Source organism: Malaclemys terrapin, chromosome 17 (genome assembly GCF_027887155.1).
Source record: "Malaclemys terrapin pileata isolate rMalTer1 chromosome 17, rMalTer1.hap1, whole genome shotgun sequence".
NCBI lineage: Eukaryota > Metazoa > Chordata > Testudines > Emydidae > Malaclemys > Malaclemys terrapin.
The window spans coordinates 3,103,785-3,126,220 of NC_071521.1; the positions used below are offsets into that span (position 1 = coordinate 3,103,785).

Genomic DNA, 22,436 nt, shown 5'->3' on the forward strand with positions numbered 1-22,436 from the left:
TAGATACATTTTTCTTCATTGGTTAACTCAGAAGAAGAGAATACACAGATTTGGCCACAAATATTTGCATCACTTGGTTGGTAAATATCGAACTATGGAAGCTTCCCTCCTGTTCTGTCCCTACACAAACGCACTCCAATGAAGGTGGATTCATTCTACTATCCTTTGTTACAGACAAATCATTGTACTAACTGAATATGGACATGACTAATCTAAAGGTGTCTCACTGTCTAAACACTCAAAGTGCTTATTTAAAGAAACAATCAAAAGCTGCAATTGTAAATACGTGCCTCCTCAGACACAGCACCTCTTGAGTAAGAACTGGATGTTTGTGCAGGAACTTTTATAATTACGGGGTCTGTATTTCAGAGCACCAGAATGACCAGAAGGAATTCCTGTAGTTTCGTGGCAATATGTGCCTACCACAGATACAAGCCTAGTAAAAAAATATGGCCTTTGCTTATGTCAACAATGGTATCAAGTACAGCTAGAAACATGCCTGCTGATCTGCTATTTTGGTTTCACTCTACTAAGGCAACAAATGGCAGCATTTCCAGCGAATTATTTAAACTTACCATAGGACATACAGTCCTTACAAGGCATTGGGCTATGTTTGCACAAACCCACTGTTTGAAATTTACATAGACTATGAAACTGATCAAAACCAAATTTGTGTCCCACTAACTTTTAAATCATCACAGATGCCAGTGCCTAGCCATATACATGATTACTCCTGAGGGCATTCTCTGCCAAAAAATTAAAAATTCTGCACATAATACTTTAAAATTCTGCAAGCTTTATTTGTCAATAAATAAATGCAGAAACTCCAGCATGGCAGTGGGGAGCACAGGCCACTGGCTGCACAAAGGTGGGAGATCATCCTACAGCCTCCCCACCCAGGGGACACAGACTCAGTGGTAAGGCTGAACCCAACCCTGACACAGCACAAGGCCTGGGCCTGTCCCGGAAACACCCTGGGGCCCTGCCTCTCTGCACCAGGTGTGGGGCAGGCAGGCTCAACCAGGCAGGATCCAAGTGTGGAGGAGCTCATTGTGGGAGAATCCAGGTGTGGGGTGAGAGGATTCTGTGTGGGACAATGTGGGTGCAGGCAGCTCAGTGTAGGGGGATCTGGATGCACAGAGGCTGGGGGGGGCGGGGTTCCCAGGTGCAGGGGCAATGGGACTCTGCAGGGGCTTCCAGGTGAAAGTGGCTGGGGCTCAGTGGAGGGGTGTGAGGGTCTCAGCAAGGGGGTCTGGGTGCTGGGGGAGTGGGGCTCATCAGGGTGGGGGTCTGGATGTGGGGGCTCAGGGTGGTGCAGCGGGTGCGGCTCATACAGGGTGGGGGTTTGAGTGCAAGGAGCTCACTGGAGGGTGGTCTGGGTGCAGGGTTGGGGGTCTGGAGGCAGGGAGTCTGAGTGCAGGGGGCTCCAGATACAGGGGTTGAAATTGAACGGGGTGGGGTTCGGGTATGGAGGGTTCTGGGTGGACTAGGCGAGGTCTGGTGGGGGGGTCTGGGGATGGGAGGCCCGGATGCACAGGGGTTGGGTGGGTGAGGGAGCAGCTGCCAGTACAGTGCCCGCTCCACCTGCAGCTGAGGAACGATGGGGGCAGGAAGCAGGGGAGGCTGCTGAGCTTCCAGCAGCTGGGGGAGGTTTCGGGGGGGGGGGGAAGGGGGGGGTCTGACACAACCCCAGCCACTGCCTCTAGGGAAGAGGAAGTCCCGTCCTCTCTTGTCTCCAGCCTGGCTGGGACTAGCAGCTGATCCCGGCTCAGGGTAGGAGCCCCTGGCTGGGGCGTCCCCAGCCCTGCGGTGATTTACCTCACCGCCAACTGCTCCGGGTGCCTGAAACGATGTACCTGCGCAGCTAAAGAGTGGGGCAGGACTGCTCTTGCAGCTTCCCTTTGCTTCCCTGTCAGAAAGTCATTTGTCCGTGAGGAAGCTAAGAAATCTGCGGGAGACATGAATTCTCGCATGCACAGTGGTGCAGAATTCCCCCAGGAGTACATGATGGACACCTGAATGCCAGAAAGAGATCCACGTTTAACATGAATAGTAGCCATTTGCTTTTAATAAATTATCACGCCCTAAATATGCATTTAAAATATTAATTTATATATAAAACACTCTTGGCTTAAGTGTATGCCAAGAAATATATCTAGCAACTCCTTAACTTGAAAAATAAATAATGCTAATAGAGTGACAGGAGTAGGGGCGGTGTTTCTCTCTCTCTCTTCCTTCTCTCCCCTCCTCTCCCCCCCAAAACCACTTTTAATATGGCTAGCAGAGAAAGTCTGTTTGCCATGCTGGAGTTAACACTGGGTGATGACTGGACACCTCAGCTGATATGTTCTGGCATCCTCCAAGACTACAGCTGCACATTTACATATGCAATGACCTAGATTTGCATTTGCTATCACAACCTATCAGACCTAATTAAAGTAACAGAGTTTTCATATAAAATAGGAGAGGATGTTAGATTACAGCATGAACCAAAGAGCATGCTCAGGTCAGATCAAACCATAGCAAGGAACTCCCCATTGATTAGCATAGTGTATTTTTCCCTATGCCTATTTAAAAATTAACCACTTCCTATTTGTTCTTATATCTAATGCTAAAGGTGACTTCTGTCAGTGTCTGTAATTCTTCTGACTATTGATACAAAGGACAGGAACACATTTGACTTGGCTGGTAAATATCTAACTAGGAAAATGTCTCTCCTATTCTGATGCTTATACAAATACATTTCACTAATTTCATTATTTAAGAGGAACTATGTTTTCCTAGGTCCTTTTCAGTTCAATCCCCAACAATACTGTTCAGCAAGCTGTCAAAGAATAGATAAAACTGCAGAAGTACAAGTCATGGATTACAAGTGGATAGATTTGCAAATGTACAATTCTGTAAAACTAAAAGGTAAGTTCAGTTGACCCTTCCACCACCGTCAAACATACATATCCTACCTAGGGGGCCTTCCACATTTCCAAGAGTGCTGCAGTCTGAGTGCAGGTGCCAGTGTTTGAAGGAATATGAGACAGAACCTAGCAGTGGATCCTTCAGAGCAAGGTTGAGACACATTGACAGGGCAGCTTTGTATTTAGTCATTTTTTGAATGTTCAGAGTGTGTGTGAAATTCAATAATCTGAACAGTACAAATTCCAAAGCAGCGGTAGGACTGGATCTAAACTGGGAAGAAATAATTTGGAGCCAAAGGCTGCTTTGTCCTTAGCTACACAATAAGTAGCATTTTTTTCTACTGTTCCGTAAAAGAACAGGACAAAAATTAAGCTCAACTATAACCCTCATTCAAATAAAGCAGATCTTCATTTTTAAGGAGAAATCCAGAGATCATTCCAAGAATCAGATTGGGCAACGTCTCTGCAGGACGCATTCCTTGTGAACTGTAACCGCTGACACAAAAACAACAAATCTCAAAGTCAGGGGAGAACAGTACGGAAAAAAGCAACTTTCCTCACACGCTTAAAGGAGAAGTTAACCAGATCATTCGGCACCAAATGGTGGTGGTTAATGGGATTTCCTGCCAAATAGGAGAATTAATGAGGTTTTACATTCTAAACAACCTAAGAGAGAAACTCCTCAGAGACATATGTAATAAGATGACTAATTATATCAGCTGCAGTGATATGAACCTTAATTATTAAGGAATTTCAGCCTATATACATGTCAGAGTGCAAAACAGCTCAGACAGATAGGGTGATGGTAGATGGATTCCTACTTACAGATTTATCTATTTACCCTTTGTAGTAGTGCTTGGAGTAGAGCAAAGGAGGCTCTGTTATACTGACACAAAGAACTAGACTTAGAAGGCTCTTCAGTTCCAAAGAAAAAGCCAACTTTCTAATACATTCATATTCCGTGGCTAGGTTAAGTTACTCTACGAGACAGGGTGCAAGATAGAACAGAGACGCCTCTGGGCTCTTACAAATATGTTCTTTTTTCTGTATTGTCACATTTCCCAACCATTGGGTACAACACACGGATCTTATTCCTTATCAAGCCTTCAGTGCCTTTCTTCACAAACAAACTACTGCAGAGATGGGGAAGTCATAGCAACAAATACCAAAGTGGAAGGCACCAGTGGTAAATAACATTCTCTTTGTGAATATGCCTGTGTACACACATCTTAGAATGCACAGGTGCAGCAGATGTCTTTCAGTGCTTCCATCCAGCACTAAATGTCTTCCATCTAGTATTAAAATTGTTCAACCTCTCCTGAAGGACAGCAGCTATCAACAAGCAGACGTAAAGACCCACAAGGTTTGGGGAGAATTTTTGGAGAATTTTGAAATGTGCACCTGACTAAGGTTTTACTTCAGAATTTGAAGGAAGAGTGTGTTGGGGGCATGGGAGAGAGAGAAGTGTGCTGCAGATAGACTTTTTCAGTCTCTGGAGAGACTGACAATGCATTTTACTATTAAATTCATACTATTATTAAAAAGCTAACTGTTGAAAACTACTGCATAATGCTTTGAGAGCTGGCTGAGAAGCAGCCACTGCTGCTGCTGACCTGCAGTTTCAGGCAGAGACTAGGACAATGTGGTCACTGTAGGATGCGAGACTAGACAGCAAAATCTCAGCACAATAATAATATGACATGGAGTTGTGGCTATATGACTGCTTCTCAGAGGCATGGAGAGATTTGAGTCTGGGTGTGGCTACAGGATGGAAATATCCTGTGATAATTGCCTGGTGTGTAAACAATAAAAGCTCATGTTAATAAATAATAAGTTCAGTTGTTTTATTCCAGCCTGATTGGCATGAAAGGAAGTCAGCACTTGCCATAAGTCTGAACTAGTGGCAACCAGGCACAGAATGCTCAAAATACTTTTGACCTACCTAAAGATTCTTAAAAATTGGTTAACAAATAGTTAAAAAGTTAGCCATTACAATCTTTAGTTACCAAGAAAAACATTTTTCCCCTGTAGGAGCATGAAATTAAATATTTCTTGTAAAAGAACAAAAAAGCATTCGCCCAATTAATTTTCTGAAATCTCATTAAAAAATTTAGCCTGACTAAGTCATAGACTTCTGACCTGAATTTTAATTATCTTTACGCTGGATGTAAGCTTTTTTCTGATATTTGCAATGCATCATTAATTTTAAGGCAACTGCTTCTATGCTTTTAAAGTGCATGCTTCATCTGAATGACATTTACCATAAACTAATTTCACCTTTGAAAAACATCTGTGTTGGTACATGGGGAAGCCTTAGCATATGCAGTATAATGCATATGTATTCAAAGGACTGATTTACTATCATCATCAATCATTCAAATCTCTTTTTGATCTGTCAAACTGTACATCCATATCCATAAAATAAAATCTTGCTGAAAAAATGTATGTTCATTTTGAGATTGAAATTCTTTTTCTGGTGTGGATTTACAAAACTACACTAGAAGAATAAATTGGTTTATGTAGGGTTTCTAAGCTCCACCAACTAGAACAGGAAAATACTGGGCTTGTAAATGTGAATTATTGTTCAAGTATCAAACAGCTATTGTGGTAATGACTGCAGCTGATGACTGTTTGCTCTCAGTTTTTGGACTTCATAGTTTCAGAAACCAGTATGATAATCTCTGATATCCTGAATCTGAATTGTTAGCTACAATTCAAAGTCTGATGAACAACTTGGCTCCAGTTTGAAATGTTATCTTCTCTACCAGCAAAAAATTAGTACTGGCTAATGAAAAAAGTCGACGGGAAAAGAGAAATGTTAACTTTGAATTTGTAGGCTAGGCCAATATTCAGTAGGGGAACCTGAATAAAAAGCTGGATGCCTCAGGGAATTATAAACGGGACAGAGACTTTCACTGCTAAGTGAATCCAATCTAAATCAGTTGTGACCAAAATTAGTTATGAGCAATCCTAGTATCTGAGAACTGTAAAAATAAGGGTCAGAGAACAGACACTGGATTGCATTATTGTTTTTATAAAACCAAATTTCAGTCAATAAAAATGATGAAAAAGCTACATTTTTAGAACTGTATTTTGCATACTTCACATAATCTTTACTCCTCTGCGACCCAGAGCAAACAAATAAACTGGGTATTTCACTGATTGCCAGCTTGCCGTCAGGAACATTACTGTTTCTTTTTACAAACTTCATAGGAACAATGCTGGGCTGATATCCTTGCTGTGATTTTATAAGTTCCTCTCTATATATATTCACTTACTCTAATTAGAAAACTTCTAAGTATGAAGTTCTATTGTGAGTCATAAGGAAAAGGTTAACTAAAACACTAAATATAAATACTGCAGATGAGCAGCTAGGGATGGTTCTAAACTAGCACTGCAAATCTTCTGGGGCAAGTTTGAAACAAATTGTGACACGTAGTCAATTTATCTCTCTTAAAGTTGAAATTATATACCTTTTTATTGTATATGCAACTTATAAAAAAAATAAATATCAAGCCACCAGAGTACAACTACGATAGCCCCAAATTTTTATATAACAGAAAAATACTCCAGAATGTGAACTATACACGAGGCAGGCAGCAGGAAAGATCAGCCTACGACTGGAAAGCTATGCTGGTACTTGCAGCTCACGTAGTATTATGAAAAGCAAATACCACTTCCCCACCTGTGCAGAAGCACTTTAGTGGCAGCATTAGCTGTAGAAGGGCACTGCATAAAAGCACATAGTCTTCTTATGGAAGTGTTGTCTAGTAATTGGAGAAGGGGATGGGAAGTCAATGGCCCTGGAATTCTATTTCCAGCTCTGCCACTGACTTGTTATGCCACATTAGGACAGCCATTCCCTCCACTTTGCCACCTGTAAAATGGAGATAATACGCTTTTGTAAAGTGTTTGAAATTGTAAGATGAAAAGTGCTAAAAGCATTTTTCAACCAAAGAGTGAAAACTACTGTTAGGAAAGGCCTTTGGGATAGGAGTATACTCCTGGTCTGGTCTGTCTGCAGATGAGGGCACAACCTTGACCGAAGAAAAGAAACCATTCCATTTAGTTTATTCTCTCACTCTCCCCACTCCCCCACCTTTTTTTGCTGAGACTTTAAAAGCCAACACACCGCCTGCTCTGCAGAAACACTGAAGCCCCGTGCGTGACACTTTTCATAAAAGATGTTTAACCAACATTTCCCTCCCTTCCATCCTAAACTACAGCATAGCATGCTAGCATTACTAACACCCTCAGAGACTAGGATCGCTGCATTTCATGGTGCAGAATTATGTAGTTTGGGATCCTTCCACATAAGAGATACCACAAAACTAAGAAGCTCTCTAATTACATTTATGCCAAATGAAAAACCAGATATACCGCAATAAACAAACCATCATCATCTTGACACACAAGGAAGTTGTGATAATCTTTGCTTCAGAAGTTACTATATTGTGTTTCTTTTTACAATAAACTATGTTTAAAACTAACATTTCACCTTCTCAGTAACACTGTTTCTCTGGTTTATTCAGCACCAAGGCTATTAAAAAGGAGTAAAGATGCAAGAGCTCTTTTCCCCACCCCCAATTTCCAATCTGGATCTTCCTCAGAACAGCTGACATACTCAAGACACCTCCACTGATATAATTTAGATACTAACAGAAGAGAGGGAAATCTTCACTGAACAATGACCATTCAGCAAAATGAGGTTGCTCAGCATCAGGGTAACGGCAGAACATAGAGTATTACCTACTAATTACACTTAACTATGTCATTACAAATTCTAACATGTGCTCCACGATGCCATGAATGTAGCTGCTGCTTAAAAACACTTCCTAATCTTGTTCATGAAATAATTACAGGGGCTCTACCCTGCCAAATGAGGCAGTAATTAACCCTAATTGCTCAAAATGCAACTGGCTAATTCTAGGAGATTAATCAAGGGGATTCAATTATTATTAAATGACTTAATATGACAAATTGCTGCATTAGGAGAGGGGGCTGTGCTCCATACAATGTATTTTCAAAGCAGCGCTACACAAAATATATTCATTGTTTTTGGAATCTTGTATCTATGTTTTGCTACAGCTTTCCTAATGAATTATTCCTGTCCAAGGAACCTCAAACCACCACTGGATCCAATACTTAAAGTGGCAAATTAACACCCGAACTTCCCAGCAAGACTTCTAGCACTCTTCTTTACCTTTAAGGCTTTTTGTTAAGTGCACTAGGTACTGTGCAGGTAAAAATTAACTGTTCTGATAATATCTGCAGCCTTAAACACCCTCCAAGGAGGGAGGTAGCCCCAAGCCATACCAACAAAAAAATCTCTTGGTTAAACTGAAAATCTGCAGTTAGTCTGGAAATAAGACCTAATGATATCTTTATCCCCTACCCCTTTTGTGGACTGTTAGTTACAAGAGGGAGAGTATCATACAGGGAAACATGTTTGTGAAGACAAAAAATATCAAGGAACGATGCTCCCAGAGACTCAGAAGATAGAAAGAGAGCATACAATTTCATCTGGACTGACCTGTTTCTTGTATTTGGTAATTATCATTAAAATATTCACTATTAAAATATTCCAGTAGATAAATAAAGAATATATTTATCATTAAAATTCAAACAGCTTCTTTTCTTTGGCCTCCCTTTAAAGAATCGCAGCAACACAGAAAGTCAGCATTCTATCAGTATAAGCTTTTTATAAGCCAATTTCAAAACACTTGCTATAGATACCATAGAAAATGTTTCCCATTCCTCCTTTGATCATCAAAAATGGGTTTGAAGCAACACTGTCAAGCTGTTTGGCCCAAAAATTGATATGCCTTAAAGACTATACTAATCTTAACATTTAAAAACAGTTATAAAAAAGGACTCCATGGGGTCTTTAAGGAGAAAAAAGGGGGATTAAAGAGACAAATGTGCTTACTTGAGGATCATGCTGATATTCCTGCCCTGGCACTTTGCAGAGAGGGTTGTTCTGGTCCCCTAGATGATGTGGATGGTTATGCTGTCCTTCCATGGTAACATGCCAATCTTTGCCCTAGAATTCTGTTGAAATAAAAAAAGAAAGCCATGTCACTGTTACCAATCCAACACATTGAAAGTGGAAAGAATTTGCAATATGAGTCTGTCTGGGTATGTGCATAAACAGAGAAAGAGAGGATAGTCTTTTCCTCTCCTTCACTCCAGTGGATGTTCCAATGCACAGAACTCTTGAAGCAAGAATCCTTCATCTTCCACTACAGCCTAAGCTTCATTAACTTCTTTAGGGAGAAGAGCTGTATTTTTGATCTGACGGAAAAAGAATTTGATGGAGCCAAAAATGAAGACCTTTTAGGTTTTCCAGAGTCTAAGCATGTCACAAATACACTACTCAGAGTCCTTTCAGCTTGTGTATGCAGAAAACAGTGGGTCAAGCACATTCTGATCTCCACAGACAACAGCAAGGGAGGAAGCCTCATGATATCATAACCATCATTGATTTCCATGAAAGCTTTCACACTGAGCAGAATATCAACAACAGCTAATGTGTGTATGTTCTATCTTTATGTTACCCATAAAAGAGCTTGCTTTCACCAGTTCAAATATAAATTAATTTTGCAGCAATAGCTGGCACTGACATCAATAAAGCTACATGGCCTAAATGCAATTATACATACAGAAAAGAATACTATAAGAAAGGTTAGCACTTTTTTCACTGATAAAAGAAAGGAACTAAAAAAAATTAATAAGAGCAAGTAAAAGAAAACTCTTTCTTCAAGAAAGTATTTCATATCATATTTAACTGTTCTTCCTGGCACACTATCTTGCACTGGGAGGAATTATAGATCCGATAGGTCTCATGTCTAGTAACTCTTTAAATCAGATGGCATATCAATTGCAAACAAATCATGCACTTTTGTCAATTTAAAAATACAGAATTAAACTGATTGTGAGCCAATAATGTTCTCCAATGAGCCTGTATTTTGATATCTTTCGACATTCAGAGCCTGCATAGGTTTGTTGGTGTCCTCCATCCCACCCATATCTATTCAGTGGAATCTATATAAAACAAAAAAGTGAAATCCCCCATCTAAAGCGCTTTTAATTCTTTTTCTTTCTGGAGGTATGTATAACCTTGATGATGGCCTGTACAAACCTCCAGATGCCCTTAACAAGGGTTAGCAGATGTAGAGTGATGCAATAATGGACCCCAGGTGTTTTTCTGAGCCCTACCTCCCATTTCCTGACCAGACAGTTCCTCTTCCAAATCATAAGAACAGCCGTACTGGGTCAGACCAAAGGTCATCTAGCCCAGTTTCTTGTCTACGACAGTGGCCAATGCCAGGTTCCCCAGAGGGAGTGAACCTAACAGGTAATGATCAAGTGATCAAAGCATCCCTTTTTACTCCTCTAAGAGACTATCCCTTCAGAACCTTTTCTGATGCTGGGAAGCAGGAACAAGCCAACTATCTGTTTTTATTTATTTTAATTTATCTTTGGCAGCATGACAAGTGCAAGATTTGGGTTAATCTCAAACAAGCGGCACAGAAGAAGGCTGCAATGTCAGGGATTGTCTGAATGGAGAAGAGGAAAGATTTAAAGGGAAAAAAATCTGCATAAGTGTGAGCTCCAAGTAGCTTCACTAACTACTTTAGGGAGAAGAGCTGTATTTTTGATCTGATGGAAAAAGAATTTGATGGAGCCAAAAATGAAGACCTTTTAGGTTTTAAAGCTTCAGCTACATTTGGAGTAAAATTATTTTCCAAGCATATCAGGAAGATAACTTATAACATTTACTGATACTCTGGAAGTGTCAAAGAATTCCAAGAAAATTTTTCCAGTGTCACCTTCAAGTATAAGAACATAAGAATGGCCCTACTGGTTTAGATCAAAGGTCCATCTAGCCCAGTATCCTGTCTTCTGACAGTGGACAGTGCCAGGTGCCCCGGAGTGAATGAACAGAACAAGTAATCATCAAGTGATCCATCCCCTGTTGCTCATTCCCAGCTTCTGGCAAACAGAGGCTAGGGATACCATTCCTGCCCATCCTGGCTAATAGCCATTGATGGACCTATCTCCATGAACTTATCTAGTTCTTTTTTGAACCCTGTTATGGTCTTGGCCTTCACAACATCCTCTGGCAAGGAGTTCCACAGGTTGACTGTGTGTTGTGTGAAGAAATACTTCCTTGTGTTTGTTTTAAACCTGCTGCCTATTAATTTCATTTGGTGACCCCAGTTCTTGTGTTATGAGAAGTAGTAAACAACACTTCCTTCTCTACACCAGTCATGATTTTATAGACTTCAATCATATCTCCCCTTAGCCATCTCTTTTCCAAGCTGAAAAGTCCCAGTCTTATTAATCTCTCCTCATACGGAAGCAGTTCCATACCTCTAATCATTTTTGTTGCCCTTTTCCAATTCCAGTATATCTTTTTTGAGATGGGGCGACCACATCTGCACACAGTTTTCAAGATGTGGGCATACCATGGATTTATATAATGGTAACATGATATTTTCTGTCCTATTATCTATCCCTTTCTTAATTATTCCCAGCATTCTGTTCGCTTTTTTGACTGCTGCTGCACATTGAGTGGATGTTTTCAGAGAACTATCCACAATGACTCCAAGATCTCTTTCTTCAATGGGACAGCTAATTTAGACCCTGTCATTTTATATTTATAGTTGGGATTATGCTTTCCACTGTGCATTACTCGAAATTTAATGTTGATAAATGGAATCTGCCATTTTGTTGCCCAGTCACCAAATTTTGAGAGATCCTTTTGTAGCTCTTGGCAGTCTGCCTGGGTCTTAACTATCTTTAGTAATTTTGTATCATCTGCAAATTTTCCAACCTCACTGTTTACCCCTTTTTCCAGATCATTTATGAATATGTCGAACAGGACTGGTCCCAGAACAGACCACTGGGGAACACCACTATTTACCTCTCTCCATTCTGAAACCTGACCATTTATACCTACCCTTTGTTTCCTATCTTTTAACCAGTTACTGATCCATGAGAACACCTTCCCTCTCATCCCGTGGCAGCTTACTTTGCGAAAGAGCCTTTGGTGAGGGACCTTATCAAAAGCTCTCTGAAAATTTAAGGACACTATATCCACTGGATCCCCCTGGTCCACATGCTTGTTGACCTCCTCAAAGAATTCTAGTAGATTGGTGAGGCATGATTTCCCTTTACTAAAACCATGTTGACTCTTCCTCAACAAATTATGTTCATCTATATGTCTGACAATATTGTTCTTTATTATAGTTTCAATCAGTTTGCCCGGTACTGAAGTCAGGCTTACACGCCTGTAATTGCTGGGATCACCTCTGGAGCCCTTTTTAAAAATTGGCATCACCTTAGCTATCCTCCAGTCATCCGGTACAGAAGCTGATTTAAATGATAGGTTACAGACTACAGTTAGTAGTTCCGTAATTTCACATTTGAGTTCTTTCAGAACTCTTGGGTGAATCTGGTCCTGGTGACTTATTGCTGTTTAATTTATCAATTTGTTCCAAAACCTCCTCTAATGATACCTCAATCTGGGACAGTTCCTCAGATCTGTCACCTAAAAAGAGTGGCTCAGGTTTGGGAATCTCCCTCACATCCTCAGCCATGAAAACCAATGACAAGAATTCTTTAGTTTCTTCGCAATGGCCTTATCGTCCTTGAGTGCTCCTTTAGCACCTTGATCATCCAGTGGCCACAGTGGTTGTTTAGCAGGCTTCCTGCTTCTGATGTACTTAAAAAAAAAAAAAAAAAACTATTACTTTTTGAGTCTTTGGCTAACTGTTCTTCAAATTCTTTTTTGACCTTCCTAATCGTATTTTTACACTTTATTTGCCAATATTTATGCACCTTTCTATTTTCCTCACTAGGATTTAACTTCCACCTTTTAAAGGATGCCTTTTGGCCTCTCACTGCTTCTTCTACTTTGTTGTTTAGCCACTGTGGCTCTTTTTTGGTTTTCTTACTATGTTTTTTAATTTGAGGTATACATTTAAGTTGAGCCTCTATTATGGTGTCTTTAAAAAGTTTCCACGCAGCTTGCAGAGATTTCACTTTTGGTGCTGTATCCTTTAGTTTCTGTTTAACTAACCTCCTCATTTTTGTGTAGTACCCCTTTCTGAAATTAAATGCTACAGTGTTGGGCCGCATCACAAAGATTCCCATATAGCAGTGTTGTTGTAGCTGAGTTGGTCCCAGGATATTAGAGAGACATGGTGGGTGAGGTAATATCTTTTATTGGACCAACTTCTGTTGGTGAGAGAGAGATGGTTTCAAGCTTACACAGAGCTCTTCTTCAGGTCTGAGTACATTTCCTAGGCACGAAGAAGAGCTCTGTGTAGCTCAAAAGCTTGTGTCTCTCACCAACAGAAGTTGGTCCAATAAAAGATATCACCTCACCCACCTTGTCTCTCTCATAAATTAGCAGACAGAATAGTAAGTTGCTCTTTTGGACCATTCGGTTTTGATTTCATAAGACCTCAGCGATTAAGCAGCAGATTCTGGCTCCGGCCCCATCTGACCATTCCCTCTAGTGATAAAGTGTAAAACTGGGTAACCATCCTGGTGAAATGAGTGCCTTCTCCTTCAGGCCATACTTCCACTTACCTGCAAGTAATACGAGGAAGAACTGGAAGTATTAGACCATAAGCTAAATTATGACTTCATTGGCAATGAGACTTGGTGCAATAAGTCTCATGCCTGGAATATTGGTATAGAGGGGTATAGCTTGTTCAGGAAGAACAGGCAGGATAAAAAGGGAGACGGTGATGCATTCTGACGTCTAGAAGGAGGTGAGAGCAGAACAGTGGAAAGTCTATGGGTAAAGATAAAAGTGGTAAAAAATAGGGGTGATGTCATGATAGGGGTCTACTATAGACCACCAAATCAGGAAGAGGAGGTGGAGGAGGCAGTTCTAGAACAAACAACAGAAATATCCAAAGCATAAGACCTGGTAGTAATGTGCGACTTTAATTTCCCTGGCATTTGACACAAACTTTCCAGTGAGTACAGAGAGGACTGCTTGCAAATCTGCAGCTGAAGACAAATTGAGTGAAAGTGATCACGAAATGATAGATTTCGTGATTTTAAGGAGACGAAGGAGTGAGTAGCAGAATAAGGAGAATGGTCTTCAAAAAAGCAGACTTTAACAAGATAAGGTCCACGGGGAAGAAAATCTAAGGGAAAAAATTTCAGACAGCTAGCAGTTTCTCAAGGACACAATATTAAAGTCAACTGCAAACTAACCCAATGCAAAGGAAAGACAGGAAGAATAGTAAGAGGCCAATATGGCTCCATCAGGAGCTCTTTACCTGAAAATCAAAAAGGAATCCTATAAAGAGTGGAAACATGGATGAATTTCTAAGGAGGATTACAAAAGAATAGCATAAGCATGTAGTGAAAAATCAGAAAGCCTAATGCACACAATGAGTTACACCTAGAAAGGGCATAAAGGCAATAAGAAGTTCTTAGGAGCATGAGAAACAAAGGAAAGCATAGGACCTCTCCTTACTGGGAAACGAGAGCTAATAACTGATGGGATCAAGAAAAGTGAGGTATTGCTTCAGTCTTCACTAAAAAGGTTAATTGTAACCAGATACTCAGCACAATTAGGAGGAAGGAATGCAGGCCAAAATACAGAAAGAACAGGTTAACAAATATTTAATAAGTTAGATGCATTCAAGTTGGCAGGGTCTGATGAAATTCATCCTAGGGTACTTAAGGAAGTGGCTGAAGAAAACTTGGAACTGTTAGCAATCATCTTTGCAAACTCGTGGAGATTGGGTGAGGTCCCAGAAGACTGGAGGAGGGCAAACACAGTACCTATCTTTTAAAAGGGGAACAAAGAGGACCCCAGGAATTATGGAGCAATCAGTTTAACTTCGATACAAGGGGTCTGGAAGGATTTTTAAAATTGTCCAACCTTATTTTGACCAGCAGAACACTGAAAATAAAGGCTCAAGCCTATGTGATAAAGTACAAGCAACGGTAAGATATTAGTTTTTTATTATTTTAAATCATATTCGCTTTTCTTAAATTCTAGTCATCATCTTCCAATTTTCCTTCTACCAAGAAAGTTGAATCTAGCCTTCCTTGGATTCTCCCACAAAGATTAATAAATATTCCAAGCACAAAAATACAATTGAAACTTCCAGTATGACTTGTGTTCAAAAGGACTCCAATGCACTTGGTAAACTCAGAATAAACCTTATTTCTCCGGCGGGGGGATGAGGAGGGCGGTTTACAAACTTAGCTGAGCTGTACAAGCTAAAAAATTATTCTGCCAAGCCCAAGTTATTTTACCTACTGCTACCAACATTTATTAATATTTTGCACAGTTTGTAAGTAAGGTAGTTAAGTATGATCCCCATTCAATAAATTGGTAAATTGGAGTAAGAATGTAAGTGACTTGCCCAATTCATTTGCAGTGACACAAATAAAATCCAAATTCTCAACAGTCAGACCATGCCTAACTTACGATCACACTCCATAAACAAAACCTGTACTTTGTAAGCCATTTGAAATAGTAAAATGGTCAGTGGCTGTTATGCATACAGACTGTTAGCTCTGCGCTCTACATCCCCAACAATACAGTTTGCAGAGTGGGCACCATTTAAAACATTACATAGGTTGAGGGAAGACTTCAGGATCATCATCTGTTAGTGGCTCAAAATGCCAAGGCTGACATTACACCACGACCTACGGTCACCTGAAAGGTTAAGATTCAACCACCCCCCAAAATTTTCTTTTCATACAAGTTGGTGTGTTGGAGAAAGCAATAGGTGGAAGACCTGTTAGAATACAAGTATCAGAGGGGTAGCCGTGTTAGTCTGGATCTGTAAAAGCAGCAGAGAGTCCTGTGGCACCTTATAGACTAACAGACATATTGGAGCATGAGCTTTCGTGGGTGAATGCTCATGCTCCAATATGCCTGTTCGTCTATAAGGTGCCACAGGACTCTCTGCTGCTGTTAGAATACGGTGACACCAACGCACTGACCAAGGAACAAAGAGAAAAAAAGAACAGTACTGCAGATAAATTTGTTCCATTTTTCCCTTACAGGAATTACAAGAGACAGCATCTCAGTAGAGGTTCCTGAAGTTACAGAACTGAAGGGGGGAGGAGGGAAAGAGTATACAACAGCTGCCAACAGAGCAGTTTCTGATAACTTATTCTATCAGCAGCCAATAACCTGCAATCTCTTATTTCATTCGTACTGTCACTTATCCCTCATTTTCAATCTAAAATTTCCCTTCATCCCACACAAATTGTGTCCCATTTTTTAGCACTGAAAATGTATTGCAGTCATAAACCTGAAGTGCTGAGTCAAAATACAAAAGGAAATCTAACTTGCATTTAAGCTGCCAGTAATGTGGTTGCTGAAAGGAGTAGTGAAATCCAGTACCCACACCACAACTCAGATTCCTGCACCTCAAGACATCACATCTGGGCTTATCTTAAATCTGTAGAGAAGGGTGGGGGATTATCAAGTGGTTTCAAGTATGACTGGATTACTTTTATACCTCTACAACTTCAAATAAGACTAAGGCTATGTCTACACTTGCCATTTAAAGCGCAAAAAGTCCCTTTTTTGCGCTAAAACCACGGAACATGAAGCAGTGCAGCACAGGGCACTGAACAGGGACCCAGAATGCCTTCCACTCACCCCCGGCTTCCCACAAGGCCAATCGAGAGAGCTGCACTGTGAGATAGCTGCCCTAGAGCGCTGCTCTCATCGGTGATGGAAGGACTGCTAGTGTAAACACTCTCCGATGCCTGAGGAATTGAGTACACAAACCAGCACTTTTCTTTCACCGGTTCCCTATCACCAGTGAAACTTACAGTGCAAAAACACTGCAAGTGTAGCCATACCCTAAGTAAAAGTTTGTGGGTGTTCGGAAGGAAAAGACTGAAAAAGACATGAATGAAAGAGCCCTGAGAATGTTATAGACCAGCCAAATTAACAAGTAAACTGCTGGGAATCCAATCTTTGTGCAATAACTTTTTGAGAACGCAAAGTCAGATCAAAGCAACTCTGTCTGGAAAAGTGAAATCCCTCTGTTGCCTGAACAGTGTGAAGCAGTTTGCTCCCTTAGTTGGACACAGTGATCCTCATTCCTACTCAAATGGATCTCTGGTATATATGAAAGCACCATCTAGATCCAATGTAAACAGGAGCCAGAGGCACTGACGTGGTATACTATTTCCACACGTCACATGCAGCATGAAAACAACTTGCATAACATCTTAGTAAATGAAATAAGGGCTGAAGGAAATTAAATGTCTTTAAGGAAAGGAATATCTGATCCAGGTTATCTTTGTTTAAGCACAAAAGTGGGTATACACCATAGCCTTTCTAGGAGGAGCAGTGAAATGTATCCTGTCACAATGAATCATATTTAGAGATTCAAGATAGTCAGAATGACTAGAGGCAGGGAATGAATGTGGACCATATCCCGATACCTTTATTCAAAATGAAAAAATCCCATGAATAGTTAATAGGGGTATGTGTGGATTGAAGTACTACTCAATATAAGTAGATGTATCAGATTCTGGCCCTGAAAGCAAGGCTTCTCGTCAAACTATTTCTTCAGAATTTACACATTAAATACTAAATGACCCAGGAAATGCAAGAAGACTTTGAACAGAGTGTTTTCGGCTAGTAAAATAACATGCCCAGTTATTCATCCATCTGTGTTTCAGGTACTGTGCCAGTATTGGGTCACCTCTTTGTGGCTGGTCTGATAACTGTTCCAAGAGTATAACAACTGTGACAAGATAACATCTAGTGTCCAAAACGAATGTTGTCAGAAACCTTTGTTCCAGCAGTCTTGGCAAGCACTGAGCGAAACAGGGAACTTTGCTATGTATTAATGCACGAAGGGCATCTGGGCACTGACTTCCTTTTACTTTAAACTACAACAGTTGGAAAACGAGGGGGATCATCTACAGCTCAAGTCATCAGAAAAAATTTTGCATTGGAGGTTGTGTTTTGTTCTATCAGTACTATTCATTAAAGAGCCTTAAGAGCAGACAGAATTTTGCTAGTTGGGTATAACACAACCTACCATAACACATGGATGTATGGTGACATTTTAAAAATATCCACTTTCTTTTTAGGTATATGAAATTGAGAATTAAACAAATGATTTAAAAACTTCCAGTTCCAATGCTCAGAACCAACACTCATCATTTGAGCGCAAAGTTTTAGGTTATTCCCCCTATCCCTCAGAGACATCATCATGCTACTTCCATACTACATGTATGCTACTAGCCATACAAAACACAGGAACAAATTTTGAGTTTTCCATATTGCAGCAGAACAAGCTACAGATTCATTCTGAAACCTGACACCATTTTTCTGTTTTCCCAGTGCTGGCCATCTGATTACGAAAAGAGGTTGGGGCTTCCATGAGGAAAACATCAAGGCTTCTGTTGTATTGATCTACCAGCCAGGAAAGCTATAAAAGCGACAAACATTCATCCACTCACACACCTGGACAAACATTTTGGTTCAAACTGCCCCTACCTAGATCATAAAACAAACGTTCCCACTACCAAAGAATCGTAAGAGCCCTATAGTACAGTACCTGCCAAAAACAAAGTGCTGAACACTTCTGGGTTGGTCTAAATATAAAAGTGTTTTAAAAACCATAATTTGAACTTCAGTTTGTTTTCATTGTCCAAGAGGAGAGGAGAACAAAGAATCAGCATGAGTCAGAAAAAGTAACATTAGATGTTAACATTTTTTCATTTTTAATAATCTGTAGGTTTATTAGTAACACAGATAAGGAAGATCATGGTGGGTTTAAAAAAAAACAGTCCTTTTAATAATAATACCTCTTTCTTATATAGCACTTTTCATCAGTAGATCTCAAGGCCCTTTATAAAGGTCAGTGTCATTATTCCCATTTTAAAGATGGGAAAATCAAGGCACAGAGAGGGAAAGGTGACTTGCCCAAGGAGGCCCAATGGGCACTGGTCAAACTGGGAACAAAACCCAGATCTCCTGAATCCTGGTCCAGTGCTCCATCCACTAGAAATATGGACTCTCAGACACACCCCCAAGTAATTTGTGTGTTATGTGTTGCTGTCAGAGCCGTCAAATTTATAATTCTCTAAAAACATGGGACCTAAAATAATTAGGATTTATAAGTGATTCTTATTTAAAAAGAAAGCATAATAAAAAATCCTACATGCACAGAGAACATACTGATATGGACTACAGTTTACTGACAGATTCCCTTTTTGCCTCTTACCACCCAAGACAATTAAGTTTCACACTTAAAAATTGGAGATACTGGAATGCATTAGGTCCCAGTTGCCATACTCAAACATTGATACATATCCATAGTCTAACACTGATCTTACATCACATCTACCCTAGCCTGCCTTAGGAACAGAGTAAAGTCCAAAAAGATATCAAGTTATTTGTAAATCTGAGAAGCCAAGCCAGTCAGCAGATCACATGAAACTCAGGCATTTCTAAGAGAACCATAACTCTCCGAGTGCTGTAGGAAACACAAGGTATGTTCACTTACCAGGAGAGATTAGACGATGGGAAAGTAATGAACAGCTGAGAATAGCATAGCTACCACAAGCATGTAGAAGAGTTTATTAGGCAGAGTACTAGGGTTTGGCCAGTGTTTGCTTAAAGTACTGTAGCTGCACGCAAATAAAGGAGTAAGAATAAAATCAGTTTTGAAAAGAGATATGGCTCTTCTCACATGACACCAACTCTGATCCTGCTGACACCTAAGGGACAGAGTGTCCTGCTCGAAGTTCTGCTATTCCAGGCTCTTACTGGCATACACTCACACTATAGGTAGACTGGCAAGTTTATCCTCAGCAAGAGGTCCGATAGAGGGCCTTCAGATTGCTGCTAACAATGGAGAAGCACTTTTTAATGTCAGCAAAGGCTCCTGAATTGTATGCAGAGAACTCTACAAGAAACTGTTGCATATTTTTCAAGTTTTTTGACTCTTTAAATGAAAACAGCAAAAAGGTAACTAAAGCCAGTATTCCAGTTGCACTTTTAAACATGAATACAACGTAGTAGAGAACACTGGAAATGCCTGCTATAGCTTAAAGCTACAAAACTGCTTACAACCTCCCATCTTCCCAGCCCCATTTTCAGATGCTTATACTTTTCTAACAAACAAGTCAAAAAAGTTGTTTGAAACGCTCACATTCTGGGCTGAAGTTTCCCTGCCCGATCTCTTTAAAGTGAAATTTATGGATTAAAAAAAGCTACATGTGTAAAGGTTAATTTGTAGCTAATGAGTATATTGAAGACTGAATTACCAATTGATACCTCAAGTCAGTCATTCTAACTTCTTTGTATATAATTAATACATTTTTAAACCTTTGTTATTTAAATCTGGAACTAGTCGGGCTCTGTTACATGCACAATAAGGGGCAGACTATCCCACCAACTCCTAAGAGGTAATTACCACAAAACCTTAAACAGCACTAGGATAATGATTTTCCAAGATTTAATGTAAGGGAGCACTTCAAAATTTAGTCTCTCACTCTTAACTGTTCTTTTCAGAATTACTCAAGTCCATGGGCTATTACAGTCTTGCACCTTATATTTTGGCTGTACAAATCAGTATGGGTGCTGCATGCAGGGACCTGTTGTTGTCTGCAAGCAGCACTCTTCCTATACCAAGCAGGAAATAAATGCAGGCTGCATTGTAAGAATCTTCACCTGATTTTAACCTTTTTATACCTCCAGAGTCACAAAGATGTCAGTATATCACTGTTAATCAACACAGCGTAATACTTTAAATGACTCTTTACTTTTTAAAATTCAACATCTTAAGAAGAGAAGTTCCACTGAGGTTGGAAGTAAACAATCAAGAGGATTTTGGCACCATCTGTACCCAAAGAAATTGGTCAAAGAAAGGTAATTAAGTTACAAGAAACCCAAGACCTTCACTGGACAACAGAATTCTGCTAGATCTTGGATCCAATATTACTACCCAGTTTATTAACAATAAGGAAACATTTGTCAGATGGAAGGTAAATCTACACTGCAGTTGAATGATCTCAGCTCAGATAGACATACTCTCGCTAGCTTTAATTTAGCTGGCACACTAAAAATCACAGTGAAGACACAGTGGCATGGGCTTCAGTACCAGACATACATGCCTACCTGATCCCCAGGGTACAGTCATGTTGCTGGCCCACGCTGAAGCTTGTGCTGCCTCATCTTCATTGCTATTTTTAGCGTTCTAGCCAGATTAAAGCTAGTGCAAGTGTGCCTACCTGAGCTGCAAATCACACCTTCAACTGCAGTGTACACATACTCTGATACTTTTTCCACAATACATCAAAAATATAGCCGCCATTCCCTCACAGTAGATGCACAGCATTCTGAAATATGACTAAACTCAATCTGAAGGAATAATTATGTTGATTTTATGGAGCATGCACTCCATCTTCAATCATGTATTTATATTGTATGTATATTCATGTAGTTTTCTTAAAAGGGATACTTAAGTCACTGACATCCAAAATGTAAAATACACCTTTAAGTTTTCACATTTCCATAGCAAATGTGCTCCTGCCAAAATGAGTGTTTTTTAAATTAATCCCTGCAAAGATAAATAACCCAGAAAACTGTTCCAGCTCTAGCACCTGTATTCAAAGCTGTACAGCAGTTTATAACTGAACCACAAAAGAAATGTACACTAGATTAACAGACCTGAAAACTAAAATTTTTCTATTTATTCTCAGCTTTGCAACAGCAATTCAAGCTTCCCCAAGATTTGTAAATTTCAAGAGTGTGCCTCAATTCTAACTTGCAGGAACTATATCCGGGGTAATAGGAGCATTTCATTTCCATGGCATATTCAGACCTTGTCCTCTCTTGAGACATACAACAAGACTGCAAAAATTAGTGCACTGTGATGGTGAGTTTGAATACATGATTCCACTGACAACTGGACAGAGATCAACAAACTCATTTTACCCAGTGCTTTCTAGTCAACTTTTAATACATTATCATTGGCACAATACAGCATCAAAGAAATCAGACAGAAAAAATCTAGTCAAGTCCTGTTTAAGCAGAATACGAAAGGTACACAAAACCAACAGTAGAGAACATTAATAAAAAAACAGAATTCAAAATCATTTAATCAGACTCCCAATTCCTTCTCACTTCCTTTTCCCATTTGGTAATAAAAACATAGTTCCAGAAGAATATTTGAAGAATTCTTCATCTGCTTAACAGCCAAAGACAAGAGTAGGAAACAAGTCAAGAGGCCTTGGAATGAGCTCTCCCTACACGCTGGCAGCGTTCCATTCTGCTTTGTCCCAGCCCTGCACTTTCATTACTCAAGAGATGGGCTCTCTCATTGTTACTTCCAAGGTACTTAGGAAGCTAAGACTGTTCTTGTTTGGACCTTGCAGCTGGGGAAGTGCAAACAGATATATTTTTAAAATAGCACAGAGGTGTGCCACACATTCCCCAAACTGGATGAAAAAGGGAAGTTACCACAATCACCTCTGAGAAGAGTAAGTTAC

General features: G+C 40.0%; 1 protein-coding gene across 4 annotated transcripts in view; it reads right to left on the reverse strand.

Annotated features, from left to right (window-relative positions):
• The window catches only part of NEK6 (NIMA related kinase 6), a 110,089-nt gene that overhangs the window by 56,846 nt on the left and 30,807 nt on the right, over positions 1-22,436 (reverse strand). For all 4 annotated transcript variants that reach the window (XM_054007394.1, XM_054007396.1, XM_054007393.1 and 1 more), the window contains one exon: positions 8,842-8,963. In XM_054007394.1, coding sequence (XP_053863369.1) covers positions 8,842-8,934 — 93 coding nt within the window. In that variant the 5' untranslated portion in view covers positions 8,935-8,963. The remainder of the gene's footprint in view (positions 1-8,841; positions 8,964-22,436) is intronic.